We start from the raw sequence: 20,947 nt of genomic DNA, 5'->3' as shown, positions 1-20,947 counted from the left end.
TACAAATCAATATTATTTGTGCTCTTGCTGTGTGTGACATCAACTCGATCAGACCTACTATAAATGTAAACATTATGTAGACGTTATCATTTTATAGTATTTATAGATTGGTTTGAGAATAAAACGGAAAGCATACATTATGAGTCAAAAGTTTGGACACACCTTCTCATTCAATCTTTCTTTATTTTTACTACTTTCTACATTGTAGATACTGAAGATATCAAAACTATGAATCAAGATATATGGAATTATGCAGCAAACAATTGTGAAATAACTAAATATGCTTTATATGTTAGATTATTCAAAATAGCTACCCTTTGTTTTGATTACTGCTTTGCAAACCCTTGGCTTTCTCTTGATGAGCTTCATGAGGTAGTCACCTAAAATGGGTTTCACTTTACAGGTGTGCTTTGTCAAGGCTAATCTGTGGAATTTCTTGCCTTCTTAATGGGGTTGGGACCATCAGTTGTGTCGTGTAGAAGTCATGTTGGTACACGGTTGACAACCCTATTTGACAACCGTTAGAATTCATATTATAGCAAGAACCAATCTAAATCTAAACCAAGCTAAGAGAAACAACAGTCCATCATTACTTTAAGAACTGAAGGTCAGTTAGTCTGGAAAGTTGCAAAAATTTTGAATGCATCACTAAGTGCAGTCGTAAAAACCATCAAGCGCTACAACGAAACTGGCTAACATGAGGACTGCCACAAGAAAGGAAGACCAAGACTCACCACTGCTGCTGAGGATAAGTTCAACCGAGTCACCAGCCTCAGAAGTCGCAAGTTAACAGCCCCTCAGATTAGAGCCCAGATAAATGCCACACAGAGTTCCAGTAGCAGACACATCTCTACATCAACTCTTCAGCGGAGACCGTGCCCATCAGGCCTTTATGGTGAAATAGCTGCTAAGAAACCACTACTAAGGAAAAGCAACAAGCAGAAGAGATTCGTTTGGGCCAAGAAAAACAAGGAATAGATATTAGAACAGTGGAAATCTGTGCTTTGGTCCGATGAGTCCAAATTTGAGATCTTTGGTTCCACCCACCATCTTTGTGCAACGCAGAAAAGGTGAACAGATGGTTTCTACATGCTCACTGTGAAGCATGGAGGAGGGGATGTGATGGTGTGGGGGTGCTCTGCTGATGACAATGTTGGGGATTTATTCAAAATTGAAGGCAAACTGAACCAGCATGGCTACCACAGCATTCTGCAGGAACATGCCATGAAATCCATTTAGTTGGACCATCATTTAGTTTTCAACAGGACAATGACCCCAAACACACCTCCAGGCTGTGTAAGGAGAATATGACCAAGAAGGAGAGTGATGAGTGCTGCGTCAGATGACCTGGCCTCCACAGTCACCTGACCTAAACCCAATCCAGTTGGTTTGGGATGAGATGGACCGTAGACTGAAGGCAAAAGGGCCACCAAGTGCTCAGCATCTCTGGGAACTCTTTAAAGACTTTTGGAAAACCATTTCAGGTGACGACCTCATGAAGCTCATGGAGAGACTGCCAAGAGCGTGCAAAGCAGTGATCAAAATAAATTTTGGCTATTTTGAGGAATCTAAAATATAAAAAAGTTTGGACTTATTTCACACTTTTTGTTTACTACATAATTCCATATGTTTTCATTCATAGTTTTGATGTCTTCAGTGAGAATCTACAGCGTAAATAGTCATGAAAATAAAGAAAAAACATTAAATGAGAAGGTGTGTCCAAACTTTTGACTGGTAGTGTAGATGGATTAAGCTATCATTGTTTGGTCCATGGTCACAAGCCTGCTGCTCCTAACATTAGCTAGAATTCATTTTTCATAAATAATTCCTGATTTCTAAAGTTACTGTCACTGATTTCATTCAGCTTGTTCAGTTCTGAGTTTGTTTGAGTCCATCTGCAGTTAAACTTTGAGTGTATCTGACAGAAATTGCTGCTACAAACAACAACAACTCTGTTTCTTACTTTTCCCCAGAATGGCCATCACGTGTTCAGCCGGTTCTTTAATGTGAAGCCTCTTGATCATCTTCTTTATACTGAACTCGCTCTGCTTCTTGTCCACCCTCACTTTGCTTTCCTCAATCTGCAGCTGCACACAGACACATAAACCAGCGTTAGTCAGTGTTTGCACAAAGTAAACTGCTCTCCAACAAATACATGATGTAAAAGTAGAATTTCGGTGAGTCAGCCTAAGTATTTTTAGCTTCTAAGTTTCCAACTAGGCCCATATCTGCACACATGCAGACCACCGATGAATGTAAACCATAATGTCTGATAATAACTAAATCCCCCCGATATTATTTTAGAATCCCTTCAGAAATTAAACAGTAACTCTGAATTTTAAACACATCCGGAAACTTTAGTGACAATAGTAAAGTTTACATTAACTTACAAATTTCTTCAGAATAGTTTCGTCTGATCGGAGCATGTTTGCCCACTTTTTCAGTTGATCGTCAGTCGGTTTCTGGAAATCACAGATGATGTGTTTAGAACAAACCATAGAGGAAACAAGACCACACACATTCACTGAGCTGTAAGACAGTAGAAACCACATAAAGTTTTAAATAACTTTTTAGCTTATACCATTAATAATTTGTAGTCTTCAACGTTCTTCAGCTTTCACCAATTCTAACAAACTTTTTTCTCCAATAACATGGTGGTAATATGAGTGGCTAAACCTTAGTTTTGGGACTGAAACAAAAGTTAAAGCAGAGAACGACACCTTTCCTTTGCTCTTCTTGCAGGCGTGTTTGCAGCGGTGTTTGCGTGTGTTGTATTTAGCCAGCTGATACTCGCTGAACTCCTTGAACTTGTCAGTCATTGCCTTCTTCAGACACATCGGCAGCGAGTGGCTGAAGCACTGGAAACAGAAGATCACAGTGTTTAGACAGAAGTGAAACTTGGAGATCCCACGGTACAGAGGAAACTCACTGAGACTCACCGTACTGTAGATCCTGACTACTTCCAGCCAGTCAGAGGGCAGCTGCACAGCAGCACAAAAGTATCTGCGGACGTGAGACTTGGTGAAGGGCAGGTTGGCAGCCAGAGCCAGTAAGAAGTTGGCTGTGATGCGGATGTTTAACTCCTGCCGAGTGTAAACTGCCACCTGGATGGGAAACAAGGAGAAAACACTGAATGTGACTGAAGAAAATAATTATAACCTCACACTTCCTTGCTTCTACACTGTGTGGTGCTTGTTTGCCTTTCCCCCCCTCACTGAATTCCCACCTTAACCCCTTGACAGCTGAATTTATTTACAATTAAATAAACTTTTGAGTGTTTTTGCTTTCCAGCTGATGCTAAAATAAGTGGAGATTATTAATTTGTCCATTACAAATAGAACAGATATTCAATAATAATAACAGATATATAATAATTAGGTCCCACTCTGACCGATCCTATGCAAAACCAGTGCTTGCAAAAGGTTCTGAGGTACGTATTGAATATGCACAAACAGGCATTGGAGGAATGGATACGATATCTTGGCTGCAGTCTGAATGAAAGTGGCATGTTGTGAATTCGAGACAAAAGGCATCAAGGGGTAAAATTGACTACTTCAACTTAAAAATGAAATCCAGCTCAAAAGATGCTGACGCAACAATCAGGAGAAAATTAATATGCAAGAAAAAAAATGCAAGTTGAATTTGTTTTATTCATCCAACTAAGTTCTGTCTTCATAAAACTCCACATGGAAATCAGTCAATAACCATCTAGCAATTCGATTAGAAGCTCTGTGAGGACGTAGAATGGAAACATGCTGACATTTTTTGCAGTTGCACAAAACGAAAACCTTCCTGGGACTTCCTAAATTTAGCCATAAAGGGTCTTTACAGGATATGGGCATAAATAACTGTTCTGCAATGTTTAGGGGAAGCATCTAGGAGAACATACACTACCGTTCAAAAGTTTGGGGCCACTTAGAAATGTCCTTACTTTTGAAAGAAAGGCATTTTTTTTTCAATGAAATAACATTAAATTCAACACAAATAGTCCGGACATTGTTAATATGGTAAATGACTATTCTAACTGGAAATGGCTGATTTTAAATGGAATATCTACATAGGTGTACAGAGGCCCATTTTCAGCAACCATCACTCCTGTGTTCTAATGGTACATTGTGTTAGCTAATGGTGTTGAAAGGCTAATTAATGATCAGAAAATTCTTATGCAATTATATTAGCATATAAATCAAAGTGTGATTTTTCAAGGAAAACATGAAACGAAACTGTCTGGGTGACCCCAAATATTTGAATGGTAGTGTATCAATAAAATACCCCACAAAGACTTTGCTTCCATCCAGCAAAGACACATCATACAGTAACAAACATGTGAAAAGATGATTTCCTGGGAAAAGAATCATGACTCAGTTTCATCCATGTAAATATTCAATGGAAAGGTTTACTTGTTTTTTAAGAGCTAAAGGAAATATTTTAAAAGGGATCTGGTATGTTATGCTGGATTTGTCCTGTTGTGATCCACCTTTGAAACACTCATTTTTTAAAGTATGAAAAAATATGCTTTATCCCATACACAAAGTTCACTAGTTTGACAAAATGCCCTCACATATTTCTGTTTTTCACTAGTTCTTGTGATTTCTTTGGTAATTGGGGTTGCTACAGTGCAATTTTCAAATTACCTGTATCTTTGTGTCATTTTGCTGGATGATAAAACCCCACAGGAGTTAAATTCTTTAAATTCTACAATTTAATTTAGCAGACATTTATATCCAAAGTGTCGTACATCTGAGAGTAATTATTATTCATTTAGTTTAAATTGAAGTTGAGAAGCTGCAATCCAGTTTAAATACAAACACCCACACAGACATGCACACACACCTTCAGAAGAAACTGTGGGTCTGAGGGAGAAATTTCCTTTGCCAGGTTTATTATGGTGGTCCAAACGCTGTCCTCTTTGTCCCACCCCTCCTGGCCTGGAGCTGTGCTCTTATTAACCAGGGAGCAGCAAACAGCGTTCAGCAGCAGATACTAAAGGATAGACAGGAATACACTGAGTTGCAGCTTTGAAGCTCTGAAATGCAGAAATGCTAAACTAAACAGTATTCCAGTAACATCCATCCATCCATTATCTTTTCACCGCTTAATCCTCATTAGGGTGGAGGCTGGAGTCTACCCCAGCTGACTCAGGGGGAAGGCAGGGGACACTCTAGACAGGTCACTAGTCTATCACAGGGCTGCATATAGAGACAAACAACCACATTCACACCTATGGACAATTTAGAATCACCAATTAACCTCAGCATGCACAGTGAGGACATGCAAAATCCATGCAGAAAGATCCCGGGAAGGGCGGGACACGAACCAGGAATCTTCCAGCTGCAAGGTACAAGTGCTAACCACCATGCTAACGTGCAGCCCAAGTGACACACATATGCAGTGTAAAATATTTTCTCTTACTTTTATATCTTTAAGGTCCTCTTCAATATGTTCAATTCCTCTTTCAACCTCTGCAAATTCCTCCTGTAGGATGGCCACAGCTTGGTCCTCATTTCCCAATTCTGTTTCCATGACAGGTAATTGCACAGCTGTCCCAGCATCGGCCTCCACTTCTTCCTCTTCAGACCAAACCTCATCATCCTCTGAACACTGCTTATGCACAATAAGTTACAGTAAAAACCAGATGCAGTAAACATAGAGCTGGTCAAATAGTTTAAATGATAACAGATTAGCAGCCCACTTAATATCAGGTTGAGTTTAGATCAAAAGACAAAGAATGATTCTTGTACCACACTTGTTTCTTCAAAACAGGACGGCATCACTTCAGATATTTCCTCTCTGTCTTCATCTCCTCCATTAACATTTTTCTGTTCTCCATCCAGACCATGAGGAAGGAAGGAGGGAGGCTGAGCGAAGCGATTGAGCAGAGTGCCGCTAGGGAGCGACATGGAAAGCAAAGAGGCATTCGGGACAGAGGAGGTCAAGGAAGAGGAGAAGTGAGATGATTCACTAGTCAGGAGCTTGTTCTGGGTGCTGAGGAGGGGGGAGGTGAGCGAGGCAGTGAGGGAAGAGGTGGAGAGAAGGGAGGACGAGGTGGAGGACAGACTAGTAGGCTGGAGCAAAGGGCAGGAGGAAGACTGTGCAGCAAAGTTAATGAGCGAAGAGCCAGGCTGGGGCATCATCAGCGAGGTCTGAGTTAGGAACTTATTCTCCAGATTCAGTGGAGCATAGTTGGAGGACAAGCTTCTCCCACATGTGGCCGACTGCTGCTGATCACCTGGAGCCATGTTGACCTGCTGTAAAGTCAGCGCCCTCATCGCTGTGGAAAAACACATCAATCAGAGGGTAAAAAACATCACAAATGAAGCCTCTCCTCTCATTCACAAACATTTATAATCCTACACATCATCAAGTATTGAAAACAGCCGTTCGGCAGCATTCTTTCTGCTGTTTGCCCGAGCATTGTACTACTGCACTTTAGGGTGTGGTGTTCAATAAAACCAGCCATTACGAGGGAACAAAGTCTGAAAACAGTGAGAACAGTGCCCAACATATGACGAAATGGTGGATGGAGTTAGATCAGGAAACATTACTGCAATTAATTCCACTGTCAAAACAGCATTTTCTCATCGATTGATCAGTCATTTGAGCTATAAAATGTCAGGAAATGGTGAAAATATCAACAAGTGTTTCTTTTAGGCCAAAAATGATGCCCTCACATGTCAAAAGCCAAATATATTCAGTTTCCTGTCAGAGAAAAGTAAAGAAACCAGCTTACAGTCTGCAATTTGACAATCGGATTTTCTGTTTTACCTTCTTCAAAAATATACTCAAAGCAGTTTATCAATTATTAAATAAGCCGAGTTTGGATTTACTAATCAGTTAATCAAAGCAGTTTCATAGATATAATAAAAAGGAATGAATGATGGGATAAAGCTAATGCAGAAGAATAAAGAAGCATGAAGAAATGGACTTTTCTGCACACCAAAAACTCAGTTCGAGCTCAAACAAAACTATTTATATTCACAGACAAGGTTTAAATAAAGATTAAAAAGGTTTACGTAACTCCAGAGCTGTTTTTAGTGCTAGTAAATGACTTGATAGCCTTTATTGACATGGATATAAACTACTACAGTGTGTGACGTAAAATCAGACTTAAAAAACACACATCAACTAATGAATGTCACCGTCATAAACGAACTGAGCTTTGATATTAGTCAGCATCCAACGCTGGTGAAGCTGCTTCCTTGTAGCTCCCTACTTGTTTGCAATGACTCGAGACTTTTCATAGGCGTGGTGGTTTATCTACTGGCACCTACGCAAAAACCCTGAAAACTCACCGCAAAACCCACAGTTTCAGCTCTACAGGTAAGGAGCTGGTTCTGGACAAACGTGTCTTCTTGTCTTGTGATGCTAGTTCAATGCACCGCAGAGTTATTCAATGTTTGGGAAGCTAAGTGCAGCTGCTGGTTTCCAGTAAATGCCCTCATAAGAGCAGCTGCGTCTTTACTCAGAGAGCAGGACGGCACTGATTGGTCAATTAATTGTGTACTTTTTACCGTAATGACCCACATATTGGCGCCTACTCGGAAATTATTCAATATAAAGTCAAATAGTAGCTTTATTTAAAAGTGGAAGTTAATTAAAAGTGTTTAAAAACTAAAAAATAAATGTGTGCAAGTTGTTTAATATTTAAATTATTAGTCTTCCGGTGACACGGTGGCGTTACCGTAACTGTCCGTGCGCGGCTCAAAGAGGAAGCGAAAATGCTGTATTTCCGCTGCAGCAGCGAGAACGGGCACGTCCAAAAAGAAAGGAAAATGTGGACAGAAAGGGCAAACTGAGGCCGGAGAAACAGCGTCGAACCACCGCTGTTCTCTTCGCGGACGCTCGGTAACCAGTCAGCGCTTGGTATTTAAAACTCAGAGCCGAGTGTTTGACTGTTTAAGGGTCGTTTCGAGGTTAACCCTGTCCCCTTGTTCCGTTGTTCGCCTTGAGGAAGCAGCTCGGCGCTTAGCTAGCCTGCTACAGAGATGGGGACCAGAGCCAGCCGCCTACAGGAGGACCCGGTTCCCTCGGCTTTCGGGAAAGACGGCACAAAGCGGGATTCCTACCGGCGACCCCGCTGCGCCAGGCCCACCAGCCTCGTTGTCGACGTCTCCGTGAGCTTCGAATACGCGGAGGCCAACCGGAGCCGCTCGGAGGAAGGCAGCGACTCGGACCTGGGGCAGCATGGGGCAAGCGCAGACGGCAGCCCCGCCGACCACCACAGCATCCCCTCCAACATCAGCCAGACGTCCCCCGCGGACGACAACAATAGCGAGGGTAAGCCCGAGGAGGACGGCAGCGTGAGCCCGGAGGCTGCCGTCGACGCAGAGCACCAACCTGCAGAGGAGACAGGCCGCACACCCCACCGCACCTTTTCCGAGCGGCTGCCCGGGAATCGCCACTCTTCCGCCCGCAGCGTTGGCGCAAGATCCGCCCGGGTCCGAGGCACCCACCAGCGGCCGGTGTCCGAGGCTTGGATTGGCCTGTACCGTGTTAACAACCGCCATGGCAGTAAGCTAACACATTTACACAGTGCATCAGTATTATCCGTGCACATAATTTTCGATATTTGTACAGCATAAGTAGCAGTTGGCTGGTAATTGCCTGGTAGTGGTGGTTTGTCTTGTTTTTAGATGCCAGGACATCACACATGTAGTAAATATGGATGTGTTACAACTTGACAATAGCAGTACAATTAGGTTACTCAATACAAGAGTAAAAAAGCAGAAATTTGCGTTATGACTGTTGATGCTTTTATTACACAGCTGATATTTAACTGTAGACGAGTGGGTGACTTGTTCTGAGAAATTGGTAGCAATATAGAAAGGAAAGTCATGTAGTAGTTATGGGGATTCATTGATAACTTCACTCAGTCTTCATGAATGGATAACTTTAACTTCAAAGCAGCCTATTAAAGCAAGGAGTAATAGCCTCGCTGTTTTATGATGTAACTGTATCCAAATATATTCCAGTTCAACCCTCAATCTTCCTAGTCTGAAATATAAATGGATTATTAGAGGAATTTACATTCCTGAACAGATAATCTTTTTCCGTGCTCATAGGCTGACTAAAGTCATCAGAGACTCTATTGTACGAGGCAGAATTGTGGCGTAAAACTGGAAGTGGTGACATACAAGCTTTTACATGTCACAAGGCCTGTTGACAGTGGTCGTCAGTGGTGCGTTTCGTTAGCTTGCAAGTTGAAAACATTAAGCAACCAACTGTCTTCTTTTATTGAAATGCATTAAAATGAGACTGTGAGTTTGCAGGGGAAGTGAAAATGCACCGTCTGTTTGGGTTAGATAATCAGATTCACAGGGAAGATGGCAATGTGACAGCAAGCGTGGCATTTTGAGCCAAAACACAGCAGTGTGGTGGGTTTCCCAGCCCAGGCCAGCCCTCTAGCAAGTATAGGGAAATGGGTCACAACTTCCCATGCCTGCTCGCTGCTGGCAGCCACTCATAGATGGAGGAGGGGGAATGTAGGGCAGCAAGGCAACGTTTCTGCCCGTCTGTCCGTCCACGCATGGCTTTCCCTCGGGCCTGAGTCACTGTTTTGAGCAGTGCATGCAGTCAAATGAAGCTATTTCAGGTCAGTTACACTGCAGTAACATCACTCGGTCTGTCTCTGGAATGAGAACACAGCATTTCCACTGGCTGACTGTGTTTCCGTCTGCTCATCGGCTTTGCCGTGTCGGCCTGTGGAATCTAGACGTCCAAACGCGGCACGTGTGCATGATCCATCATTTATATCTGGCTGTGACACAGTGTGTTAATATCACCCCCCTGTTGTGTCTCTTCCCCCTTCAGATATCCGCTGTCCATTCTGCTCAAAGCCTTTCCCCGGGGGTCGGATTGAGGATCACCTGTTGAGCTGCCTCACTTCTCCTCCTCTACCTTACAATAGTGAGTATCATAGCACAGACATGCTCCCGACAGCTCTGTGTGTGTGTGTGTTTTTAAAGCCTGGAGATGCTTATTGTTGCTTTGTGTCTGTGTATTTACAGCGGATGTGCTCAGTAAAGACAGCGGAGAGTGCTCCATCTGTTTGGAGGATCTGGTACAGGGAGAGACCATCGCCAGGCTGGCTTGCCTCTGTGTCTACCATAAGAGGTAAAGTTGATATTTGGCATTTCAGTAAAATACACGGCTGATAGAACCAAACAGTAGAGGACAAAAAACAGAACCTGACTGATACTGGTGTTTTGAGGAAGCTAATTTTGCCTAATAAATGTGAAAAAAGGGTTAACTTACAACTTTTTCGGAATTTGCCGAGTGATAATCAAAGAAAATAACAAACCGCGTCTCCTTTACTGAAGAGCGCTACCGAGTATAACCGGAACGACCCGAATGCTTCTGATCATTAATAGATGCACACTGTCACGTGTCTCGTCTCAGCCAATCAGAAAAAAGGATTCGGACTACAGCTTTCGCTCTCTGCACCTGGCTTACTCCATTTCCACCAACACCCCTCCTCCTTTGCTACACACTCACACACACGCACACATGTTTGTACTTCTATCTTAGTGAGGACATCCATAGGTATAATGCATTTCCTAGAGCCTTACCCTAACCTTAACCATCACAACTGATTGCCTAAACTTAATCCTTACCCTAACCCTAACCAAACCTCTATTCATACCTGTTCTCTAAAAACAAGTCTTCACCCTCAAACATGGCTGTTTCAAAGTGAGGACCGGCCAAAATGTCCTCACTTTGTAAAAATGTCCTCACATTGATAGTTAAATGCAGAAAATGGTCCTCACAATGTAGCAAGTACAAGTACACACACGCGCACACACGCGCACACACGCGCACACACGCGCACACACGCGCACACACGCGCACACACGCGCACACACGTGCACATACACTTCCCTCATCCCCAATCCCCTGGTCCTTGTGCATCCCAACTTGTTAACACATGCGTTTTTTTCTTCCTGTATTATTGCTATTCAGTAGCCTAGCCGCGCTAGACAACCCACAGCAACAAATTTAATTCTCTGCCCGGGTGGGTCTAGTTACCCTCCATAAGGCTCGAGGCTGGATTCTCCTAAAACTGGCCGGACCAATCACCATGAAGTGTAGAGTCAGAAGGCGGGCGTAACGAAGTGACGACAGAGGCGTGACGATTCTGACAGAAACAACCGGCGCACAATAAACAGTTATCTTTCGACTCGGCTTTGGCCGCAGCCCTTAAAGATTTGAAGCTAAAATTCAACCTGAAAGATAAACAAAGGACGGCACTGAAGTGTTTCATTGAGAACAAAGACGTATTTGGACTTATGCCGATGGGGGCAAATCCTTAATATACCAGTTGGCTCCGCTGGTTGGGAAGCTAATGGGACTTAGCCACAATCCGCCGGTGCTCTCTGAACTACGTCAGCCTATTCGTTGCGTTGATTGGTTGTATACCTACCCAATTGCTGCAAAGGGATTTGATAGACAACCTTTTAGCCCGCCTCCCTCCCTGTCGAGCGTGTCTAGACCCTTGTGCCATCAGAAACATGGGTGTAGCATGGCTAGGCTAGCTATTCAGGCCTTCAGCTGCTATTTGGCTGGCAATTAATTGGTCATTTCATTGTTTTTGAATCTGTCCATTACTTTCTCAATTGAGTGAATAATTATTTGTTCTATAAACTGTCAAAAAAAGGTGAAAAATATATTGTATCAGTATTTCCCAAAGCCCAAGATGATGTCCTCAACTGTCTTGTCTTTTGTCCACAACTTCGCACGCCTCAGTACAGCTACTGAAAAAGTGTGGCTAAACAAAATTCTAGCACTTTAGCCACAGTGGCTAGAGACAAATTTTCCCAAGTGCAAGCACAGACCAGTCAATATCAGCCCTGACAAACCCATATCGATTGATCCCTAGAAACTGACGTATTATGTCAGCCTAAATATATATTTTTCAGAGTTATATTGAAAAGGGTAAATACGGGGTCATTACATCTTTATTTTCCAGCAACATATTTCTCAAACTGGTCGGTACCTTAATATAAAGACACCGCTTGACTCTGCACCACTGTCTGCTCAGCTGTGTACTCTGCTACATGTGCTGCAGACAGTGCTAAGAGTATAAACATTAGTTGGAGCTGCTCTGCTGAATAAACGGTGACAACATCACTTCTAAATTATCCCAAGAATCTTTTTCTGCACTATGCTCCGTAAAAGACAGTTTTAATATTGGGCAGCATACATTCAGATAAAGATATCTTTGTGATAGCAGTGAGATACAAAATCACAAGGCTGAGAAACGTGTTACCAGTTCTGAAAACAGTGTGGTCGCCGGTCTATGGTTTAACAAAACAAGGAAGCAAAAGTTATTTTGTGCTAAGTCACATACAAACATCACAGTCCTGATAAATACAGACCGTTCGTCCTCTTCCATGATATCGTGTTCTGAAGTTATCTCAGCAACCACTGCAGAGTCAGCACCATAAAGAATAATTATTTTGAAAATAAGTGTGATGAAGGACAGGTGGAAAGGGACTGCAAAAGGCAATTGAGACATTGGCCAATCAGAGGCCACGACACTCTGCTGCTCTGCAGAGGAGAACCCCTTTTCGTGTTCGTGGAGGGACCAGAGGAGAGTGTTTGCTGCGACTGCACAGAGGTATTTGGTGTTGCTTGCCATTTAAACAATAAGAACAGATGGATAAGGACTTGTTTCTGTGGTGTAGCAATTTTTTTTTTTTTAAAAAGGCCTCAAGTATTTGCAGATGAAAGCTTTTACAACTGTGAAAGCAACTGTGCAGTCACTGCATTTTGATGAGACATGTTCACAGATCTACCAGAGTTTTGTCTCGGAAAAATAAATTACTATGAAGGTGTAAAAGTACCACCGGTGTTTTTGCATGTTTCAGCCCGTTTGCTGCAGAACAACATTTTCACACACTCAGTTTTTCCAAACTTCCTAAGAGCTGCAGATTTCCTATCACAGTAGAGGATTTACCAAGATTCGGTAATACATCACGGTGGAGATCCTGCCTGCTGTTTTTTGTTTTGTTTTGGTCAAAATTTTTCCAAGTTATGTCATTATTGTGTTTTTAAGCAGATGTCAGTGCAGTCTTATTTTGAAATCCACACGTGATGTTTAACTGTGATAGATAACTAGCAGAGAACGATAAAATTTAGCCTCAAGCTGCAGCATAAGTACGTTTCACATTAAGCAGTTTTTCTTTAGTTTTTCAAGCCTTAAGTGTTTTTGCCCCACAGTGTGTAGGTGCAGCTGTTTGTCTGCGAAATTGTGATTTTATTCAACAGAACTCCAGACTAACTTCTTCTCACATATCACTTCCTGATTATTTTCTCATCAATAGATGCTACAATTTACCAATGTTCCCTAAACACCCCACATTGTAGGCTGCTGTAGCTGCGGTGTCAGACATGTTACTAAAAATGATTTTAAAAAGGGTTAAACTAGCAATGTAATGCCAGATTAGTCCCAGATGAAACTGAATGATTTTTTCTTTTGTCTACATGTGCTCTCTTCTATGAGCAGTGCTTGTAGCTGCCGGTGATCTCATTTTAAGATATAAATACACTAAAGTTATAAAAGTACTTCTTTCCACCGCTGTAGTTAACACAGTAGCTGCCGGTTTGAGCAACACAAACACAGCTTTAATGATCATCATGCACTAGCACAGTGCAACCACTTGAAATTTTAACTGGCACACACTCAAACAGAAGGTAGCATATGCAGTCTGGAGTCCTGTTCAAGCCCAGTAGACCAGGGGTGTCAAACACGTGGTCCGTGGGCCAAAAGCGGCCCGCCAGAGGGTCCAAATCTGGCCCGTGAGACGACTTTGTAAAGTGTAAAACTTATGGAGACGACATTAAATTAAAAATAATTTCCTGAGCATGACAAGTTGTTTTGATCATAAAGTCAAATATGATATTGTTCTTCTGTCATTTTGTGTCTCTCATTTTTGTTTTTTGTCTTTTTTTTGTATGACTTTTGTTGTTTGTCTCACATTTTTGTCATTTTGTGTTTGCTTTTTGTCTCACTTTTGTAGTTAGACAATATTTTTGTTGTTTTGTTTCTTGCTTTTCCACTTTTTGTGTAATTTTTTCTGTTGCTTTCTAACTTTTTTGTGTAATTTTGTCTCTTGTTTTGTTGCATGTCATTTGTCTCATTTTATTTCTCATTTTTGTTTTTTGTCTCGTTTTTGTTGTTTTGTCTGATTTTTGTAATATTTTATCTTGTTTTTGTTGTTTTGTATCTTTTTTTAGACTTGTCATTTTTACCATTTTCTGTCATTTAATTTGTTGTTTTTGTCATTTTGTTTCCTTTTTGTCTCATGTTTTAGTCTCATTTTTGTCACTGTGTTTTGCTTTATTCGTTGTTTTGTGTATCGTTTTTGTTGGTTTGTATTTTTTCACTTCTGTTGCCAGTCTATTTTCTTTACGTTTTGTTTCTTGCTTTTGTCATTTTGTCTAATTTTTGTCACATGTCCACTTTTTGTCACTTTATAATTTTTTTTGTCTCTTTTTTTGTTTTGTGTCGTTTGTCTAATTTTTTTGTCATTTGGTTTCTCACTTTTGTGGTTTCATGTCTCGTTTTTGTCATTTTGTGTCTCATTTGTGATATTTTGTCTTGTTTTTGTTCTAGTTTTGGCTGACATTTGTTATTTGTTGATCATAAAGTATAATACTATATCTTTCAATTCCACATACCTGTGACTAAATGTTTTGTGCCTTTGTCGATCCACTGTGATCTGTAAATGATAAACTGAGACATAACATTGCTGAAATTGAATTATCATTTTATTTTAAAAAAAATGTCAGGATGTTCACAATGTTTTGTAAAAAATAATTCCTTAACATTTTCAGACCTTACTTTTTTGCACTAAAACAAAGGAAAATTTTGGAGTTGTGGTTATTTATTTCTTTGAATTTTAGAAGCAAACGACATAATTTTTAAGTGATAAAACCCACCTATTAGTGCAGGGCTGCAATTGAGTAATGTTTTCATTACTGATCAGCATGCTAATTATGTTCTTTATTCAGTCAATTATTCATTTGGCCCATGAATGAAGTAGTAATCTAGATCACTGCATGATGTCTTTTTAATTGTGTTCAATCAATAACCAAAAAGTCAAAAATGACCACTTAACTCTCTAATAAAGGAGTGAAAAAGCTGCAACCAGTAAATGTTTTTTGTCTGTCTCCTAATCAAGTGCAGACTAATACTGTCGGTGATTAAATCAAATGAAAATGAGCACCATCCCATCTCATGTCTCTGATCCTTTTGCGTTTAATAAACCAGCGAGCCCTTAACTTCATTGACAGCCTCCTGCGGTGATTACACTTAATCTGGTACCCCACTTTCAGTAAGTGGATTCAGCCACAATCAGAAACAAACCTCAGAGCTTCTGCCACATTAGCATGAGTTAATCAGAGTGTATTGTTTCAATAAATCTAAACCTAATTGTGTCTCCCCCTGCAGCTGCATTGACTCCTGGTCCAAGGTGAAGCCCTGCTGCCCCGAACATCCCTTCGATTGACTCACAGGTCACATGAACTCTGCACAGTGACCAACCCGACTCAGGTACGTGCGCACCAAATTCACCAGGAGATGCAGTTACGTCATAATAAGCACAATAAAAAGTGTGGCCAGCAGTGTCCCCGTGAAAATGTAATTGCGATGCATTCCATAAATATTTAAAATTTAAGTGATAAGCTGTAGCACTTACTGGGGTTGATTTCTTTGTTTCAGGGTTGATACGGATTATTTTTATGCAAGCGAAACAGTTAATATTTAGAACTGATGTATATTTACCAGGACTCCAGACTTTTTTTTTTAAGAGTTGAAATTTCAACTGGTCACATTCTTGGCAGTGAATGATGATCATGAAGCTATTTTGGTGTCGCTGTATTCCTTTATTTTTTATCTTCGGTGGCTCTGTCAGTCTGTCCCTGCCGGGTGTGTAAAACAAGCTGTATGTGTTAAAAGATAAAATGATCTGTAGCTCGTTATTTACAAAGAAAATGAGGGAAGAGGAGGTGGACAAAGACAGGTCTGACTCGGCCACACTTGATAATCAGAGGGCAGATGGAGTCAGGAAGATACTGACAATAAAGATTTTAGCCTTATACCATTACAGGAACACGATCTACTGCAGTATTTACACTTAAAAATCTGGTCTTCTCATGAAATACTCCTACACTACTGGTCAAAGGTTTGGGGTCATCCAGACAATTTCATGTTTTCAATGAAAACTCACACTTTTATTCATGTGCTAATATAATTACACAAGAATTTTCTGATCATTAATTAGCCTTTCAACACCATTAGCTAACACAATGTAGCATTAGAACACAGGAGTGATGGTTGCTGAAAGTGGGCCTCTGTACGCCTGTGTAAATATTCCATTAAAAATCAGCCGTTTCCAGATGGAATAGTCATTTATCACATTAACAATGTCTAGACTCCAAACTTTTGAACTGTGGTGTACATGCACCGTTTTTTCCCCTCATAGAAGAGGGCGCATGTAGAGAAAAAGCATTCGGTTCCACCTGGGACAAATCTGACATTATCTGACAAATAAAACCAACTCCAGAACACTGTATTACCGCATGTTTTCCATGTGTTTAATTAAGGGACATGTTCACTATTTGTCCTTGGATAAATGTTGATATTCGGTATGAAATCATGTACTGCTGTGGGCTGGAGTTTGCTGAGTGACTACAGATGGGAAAGTAGCTGCATCAGAGCCCAACTAGCACTTTTTAAAGTTAATTTCTTTTATTCGGGGTTGTTAAAACAAACAAACAATAGCGATAATGTGAAAAATGACAAATATTGGATCTGATAATCCGTCAGGTCATTATTTTTATTGTCAGGCCACATAATCATCTGAAATGATGCCCTTCTAGTGCAGATACAGTAGCTGCATTTTTTGTACCATTACTAAATACTTTCATTTAACAAAGTCCTTGAATGTAAAATGTTCAAACACAACAACCCATATAAGAACTTTGCTGGTCAAAAAATGAATAGAAGTACAGATCTGACTTTACAGTTTTTGTTTTTTCATAAATATATTTCAGTCGACAGTTTAAAAAAAACATGCAGTTTATTGTGCGTCAAGTTAAGTAAGTTTCGAGGTTGTTTTTTTAAAAGTCGTGTTTGATAAAGAGAAGATGACATTTTTAAAGTTATTACTGTATCCATAGCAACGGTCATTACAGATTCCTTCTGGAAAGTAAACAGTAAAGTTGTGTGTATATTTGTACTGTTTCATCTAATTAACACACTAAAGCTTTAACCAACAATTAGTTCAATTACTAATCAATCTGCTTATTGCTGTCTCATTTAATTAATTTAATCATATTTTCAGAAAACAGTGAAAAATGTCACAAAATGTCTTTAAATGTCTTTTTTCGTTTAACTAAAACACAAAAATAAGCTCACTGCACATAACATTTTTAAAAATCATCTTTAATAATCTTTAAATTCTCCAACTTTTCGGATGATGAACTAATTGATTCATTCTTGCAGCTGTAAAAGACATACTGACTCAGTTTTCGGCACATGGCGATTAAGAAACAGGAATATTGCATCTTCAAGCCATGAATATTGTTATGAATATTCCAACTCACAATAGACTTCAATAGCACCATTTATTAGATTTCAGTGGCTGTTTCTTGGTGTTATCATTTTTTTGTCCTTAAAACAGAATTTTACATGATTTTTAATGCATTTTCCATGAAATGGTGTATGTATGTGACATTAATTACAACTGTTTGTCTGTTCTTGTTGTAAACTGCATTTAACTGCGTTTGTCTAATGTCCACTCTATTCTTTTCTTCCCCTTACAGGAGACTACACTGAACCCCAATTCAAAAAGTCCAAATAAAAACATGTAATTGAACAAACAAAAGCCCGCTGTCCCTTCTCAGACACAAACCACAAATATTTGAGTGGAGAACAGACGATCCTGAGAGGAAGCAGTGACGCCCGACACTCTCCACTCGGATCGATTGATTTGATCGTTTTAGCGCCAAACTCCTGAAACGGCAACAAACAGCTGCTCCATCTCTAATCTGCAGTGGAGATTCTAGTCGGAACAGGAACAACGTGTCTATTCTGTGGACTTGAACGTAAAAATAAATCAAATATTATCATCCCAGAACAATCTTGAAGCTGGGGAGGAACACAAAAACAAAAAAAAAAGAAGTTGTCTTAACTGTGACTCTGGATCCTCTCCTGTGTATTTTTTCCTTCTTAACCAAACGGGATCGGTCATTTTATCAAGTAATTTGCAAAAAGAGTATTGTTCCATGTCATACATTGGACGAATGTTTTTTTTTTTTTTTCCTCAGCTCGCCCCAAATGAACCAACCTCACACCGAAAGCCGGAACTGTCGCCGCAGAAACATCGCTTTATTATTTTTTTCGATCGAGCTGGAAGTTGAGGGCTTGTCTTTGGTGAATGGGGGCTGCTGTTATTAAGTGTTCTCTGTTTTCTTTTAACTGTAAAACATTTCAGGGAAGGTCTGGGGGCTAATTTCTTTTTAAAATTATTTCCCTTTTTTTTCTTGGTCAGTCAGTTTCTCGTAGGTGGTGAGTTAGCGCTGACTTTAATGTGCTGCTACTTGCTTTGTGTTTTTTAGGTATTTCAAAGGGCAATAGTAGCGCCGGTGTTGGCACCAATTTGAGCACTTTTGTCCCTTAAGGCTGATTTTTTTGTTTTGTTTTGTTTTCTTTCCTTTCTTTTTTTGGACATAAGGTCTGGGATAAGATTGTATGAGTGTATTCAGGGCCTGTAAATGTCCTGAGCATGGCTGTATATTCAAGAAAGTGTGTGTGTTTACTGTAAATTGCCCAGAAGTCTGCTTGGTCAAGCGGGTTACAACATCCTGTTACACGTCTTTTTTTTTTTTGGTACGCGACATGGCGGCACACATGGTCCAGTTTTGTCCCCCTTTCCTCTCTCCTCTCTAGGGTTTAATCTGGATTTCTTTCTTTTCCTTTTTGAACCAGGCCCCTCAAGCGACAGTTTTGCCATCTGGTTAAATGGACGCCAGATCTGGGGAGGTTGCAAAGGGACGGATAGATCGAGGGATGTATTTTTGGGGGCATGTTTACACCATGTGGTATCTCCCTCCCTCCACAGCACTGGAGGCTATGAACAGCTGATGGTTAATGATTACATAAGCAGCCCCCCTCCCCCTCTTTCCCCTTGTTTTTTTTTTAAGCTATTATAATATCACATGATAATTGCTGTGTGTGTGTGTGTGTGTGTGTGTGTGTGTGTGTGTGTGTGTGTGTGTGTGTGTGTGTGTGTGTGTGTGTGTGTGTGTGTGTGTGTGTGTGTGTGTGTGTGTGTGTGTGTGTGTGTGTGTGTGTGTGTGTGTGTGTGTGTGTGTGTGTGTGTGTGTGTGTGTGTGTGTGTGTGTGTGTGTGTGTGTGTGTGTGTGTGTGTGTGTGTGTGTGTGTGTGTGTGTGTGTGGCCTTTGACTGGTGAAGGGGTTCTTGTGCAAGCAGGCGTTTGTAGTGTTTATTCTTGGGCTTTTAAATCGGGGCAGAGGCTGCTCGGCACACGCCGTCTGATTATTGTTGCACAGGCCAGTGGAATGATTTTTTTTTAAAAAACAACATGCTTTTACAGTCAGCTGAGGAGACAAATCTGTGTTTAACTCGAGTTTGTTCAACCCCCAGCCTTTTTTTGTGTTCTGCTGTCTGAGGTGCTACGACTTGTCCCGCCACTAGAGGGCAGCCCTGTGCATGTTTCTCATATTTTGTATTGGAGAATAGAAAAATAATGCCAAAAGTCTGTCTGTTCATCGTGTGGGGGGGGGGGGGGGGGGGGTGTTAATTGAGTGAGAGAGTGCAGAAGACAGAGGTGCACTGAATCATTAGATGTTACATTTGTTGTGGTGATAACTTATGATGTGTTCTTTGGCTAGGAGGGGTTGGGGGGGCAGGGTGTTTGTTGGTGGAGGTCGGGTTGTCGATAAAGATAAAAACAGACAATCTGAATCCCCCACGTGACTCATTTACTTTCTTACCCTTCTAAGGTGTGTGGTGCAATACCTCAATTTTTACCAGTGCTAGCTAAACGCTCTGTGTGGAAACTAGCTCCTCTCCAACCAAGGACGGTGTTTTTTTGTATAAATGTCCCTAAGTCCTTGGCCTTCAAATTACAGGGTGTCGAGTCCACCCCGCAGTTTGAGACCAACGTATTAGACGAGAATGTTTTTGTTTTTTTTCAAAGAGTCACCACAGAGGTATCTGCATCCCCAAGATATGGACAATCTGCCTTTACTCTGGTATAAAAACAATTGAATTTTATTTATTAAATTGTAAATATGTAATGCAATTCAAGAAAATGGCTTGGTCCTTGTCTGTTCAATATACTGTTTCTAAGCTCCGATCTTTTGTATGTCTCAGAAATTGTTTTTATATGTATTTTTTACAAATAAATATGTGTGAGAGATGTTTTGTCAATGTCTGTTTTGTGCGTTTTATAAATGTCAAGGCGTTTCTGCTTGCTGAATGAAACTGAGATGGGTTACATGTATCAATTAGATTTAAAAATGTATTTGGAGTTACAAAACAGCATTAAAATTGCAGAAATATTATAATGTTATACATTTTCAAAACATTTTGATGCCATAACAGTAATCACCATTTACTATTTTAATAATCTGTTATATGTTGTCAATTTTAACTTGTTAATTTGTCTCAGAAGGGTCAAATTATTGGCCTGCATCAAGCAAAGAAAACAACTTAGGAGATTTCTGAAACTACTAAAATCAGGTTAAGAACCGTACAACGCTTTATTAAAAAGCTGAAGGATAGTGGTGAACCATCATTTTCGAGGAACAAATGTGGTCGGTACAAACTCTTTAGATGATCGTGATCAGAGATCACTTAAACGTTTGGTAAAATCATATAAGAAATCAACAGGTGAATTCACAGCTACATTCACTAGTG

At 40.5% G+C, this 20,947-nt stretch overlaps 2 protein-coding genes across 2 annotated transcripts in view; one reads left to right on the top strand and one right to left on the bottom strand.

The window, feature by feature from the left end:
- The window catches only part of tep1 (telomerase-associated protein 1), a 61,076-nt gene extending 53,598 nt beyond the window's left edge, over positions 1-7,478 (bottom strand). Inside the window, 8 exon segments of the mRNA XM_051953431.1 lie at positions 1,965-2,087; positions 2,391-2,462; positions 2,721-2,858; positions 2,940-3,104; positions 4,834-4,983; positions 5,413-5,601; positions 5,742-6,271; positions 7,293-7,478. Of these exon segments, the coding sequence (XP_051809391.1) occupies positions 1,965-2,087; positions 2,391-2,462; positions 2,721-2,858; positions 2,940-3,104; positions 4,834-4,983; positions 5,413-5,601; positions 5,742-6,269 (1,365 nt within the window). The 5' untranslated portion in view covers positions 6,270-6,271; positions 7,293-7,478.
- Positions 7,479-7,700: 222 nt separating this feature from the next.
- On the top strand, positions 7,701-20,447 carry zgc:66427 (uncharacterized protein LOC406256 homolog). Its single transcript, XM_022203503.2, has 5 exons — positions 7,701-8,511; positions 9,811-9,906; positions 10,008-10,113; positions 15,452-15,553; positions 17,827-20,447. The coding sequence occupies exons 1-4, from the start codon at positions 7,986-7,988 to the stop codon at positions 15,507-15,509; spliced, it is 786 nt and encodes a 261-aa protein (XP_022059195.1). The 5' UTR covers positions 7,701-7,985; the 3' UTR covers positions 15,510-15,553; positions 17,827-20,447.
- Positions 20,448-20,947: the final 500 nt, after the last annotated feature.

The sequence above is a fragment of the Acanthochromis polyacanthus genome, chromosome 9, assembly GCF_021347895.1.
Source record: "Acanthochromis polyacanthus isolate Apoly-LR-REF ecotype Palm Island chromosome 9, KAUST_Apoly_ChrSc, whole genome shotgun sequence".
NCBI lineage: Eukaryota > Metazoa > Chordata > Actinopteri > Pomacentridae > Acanthochromis > Acanthochromis polyacanthus.
The sequence above is the reverse complement of the archived record's forward strand: the minus strand, read 5'-3'. Positions and strand labels throughout refer to the sequence as shown.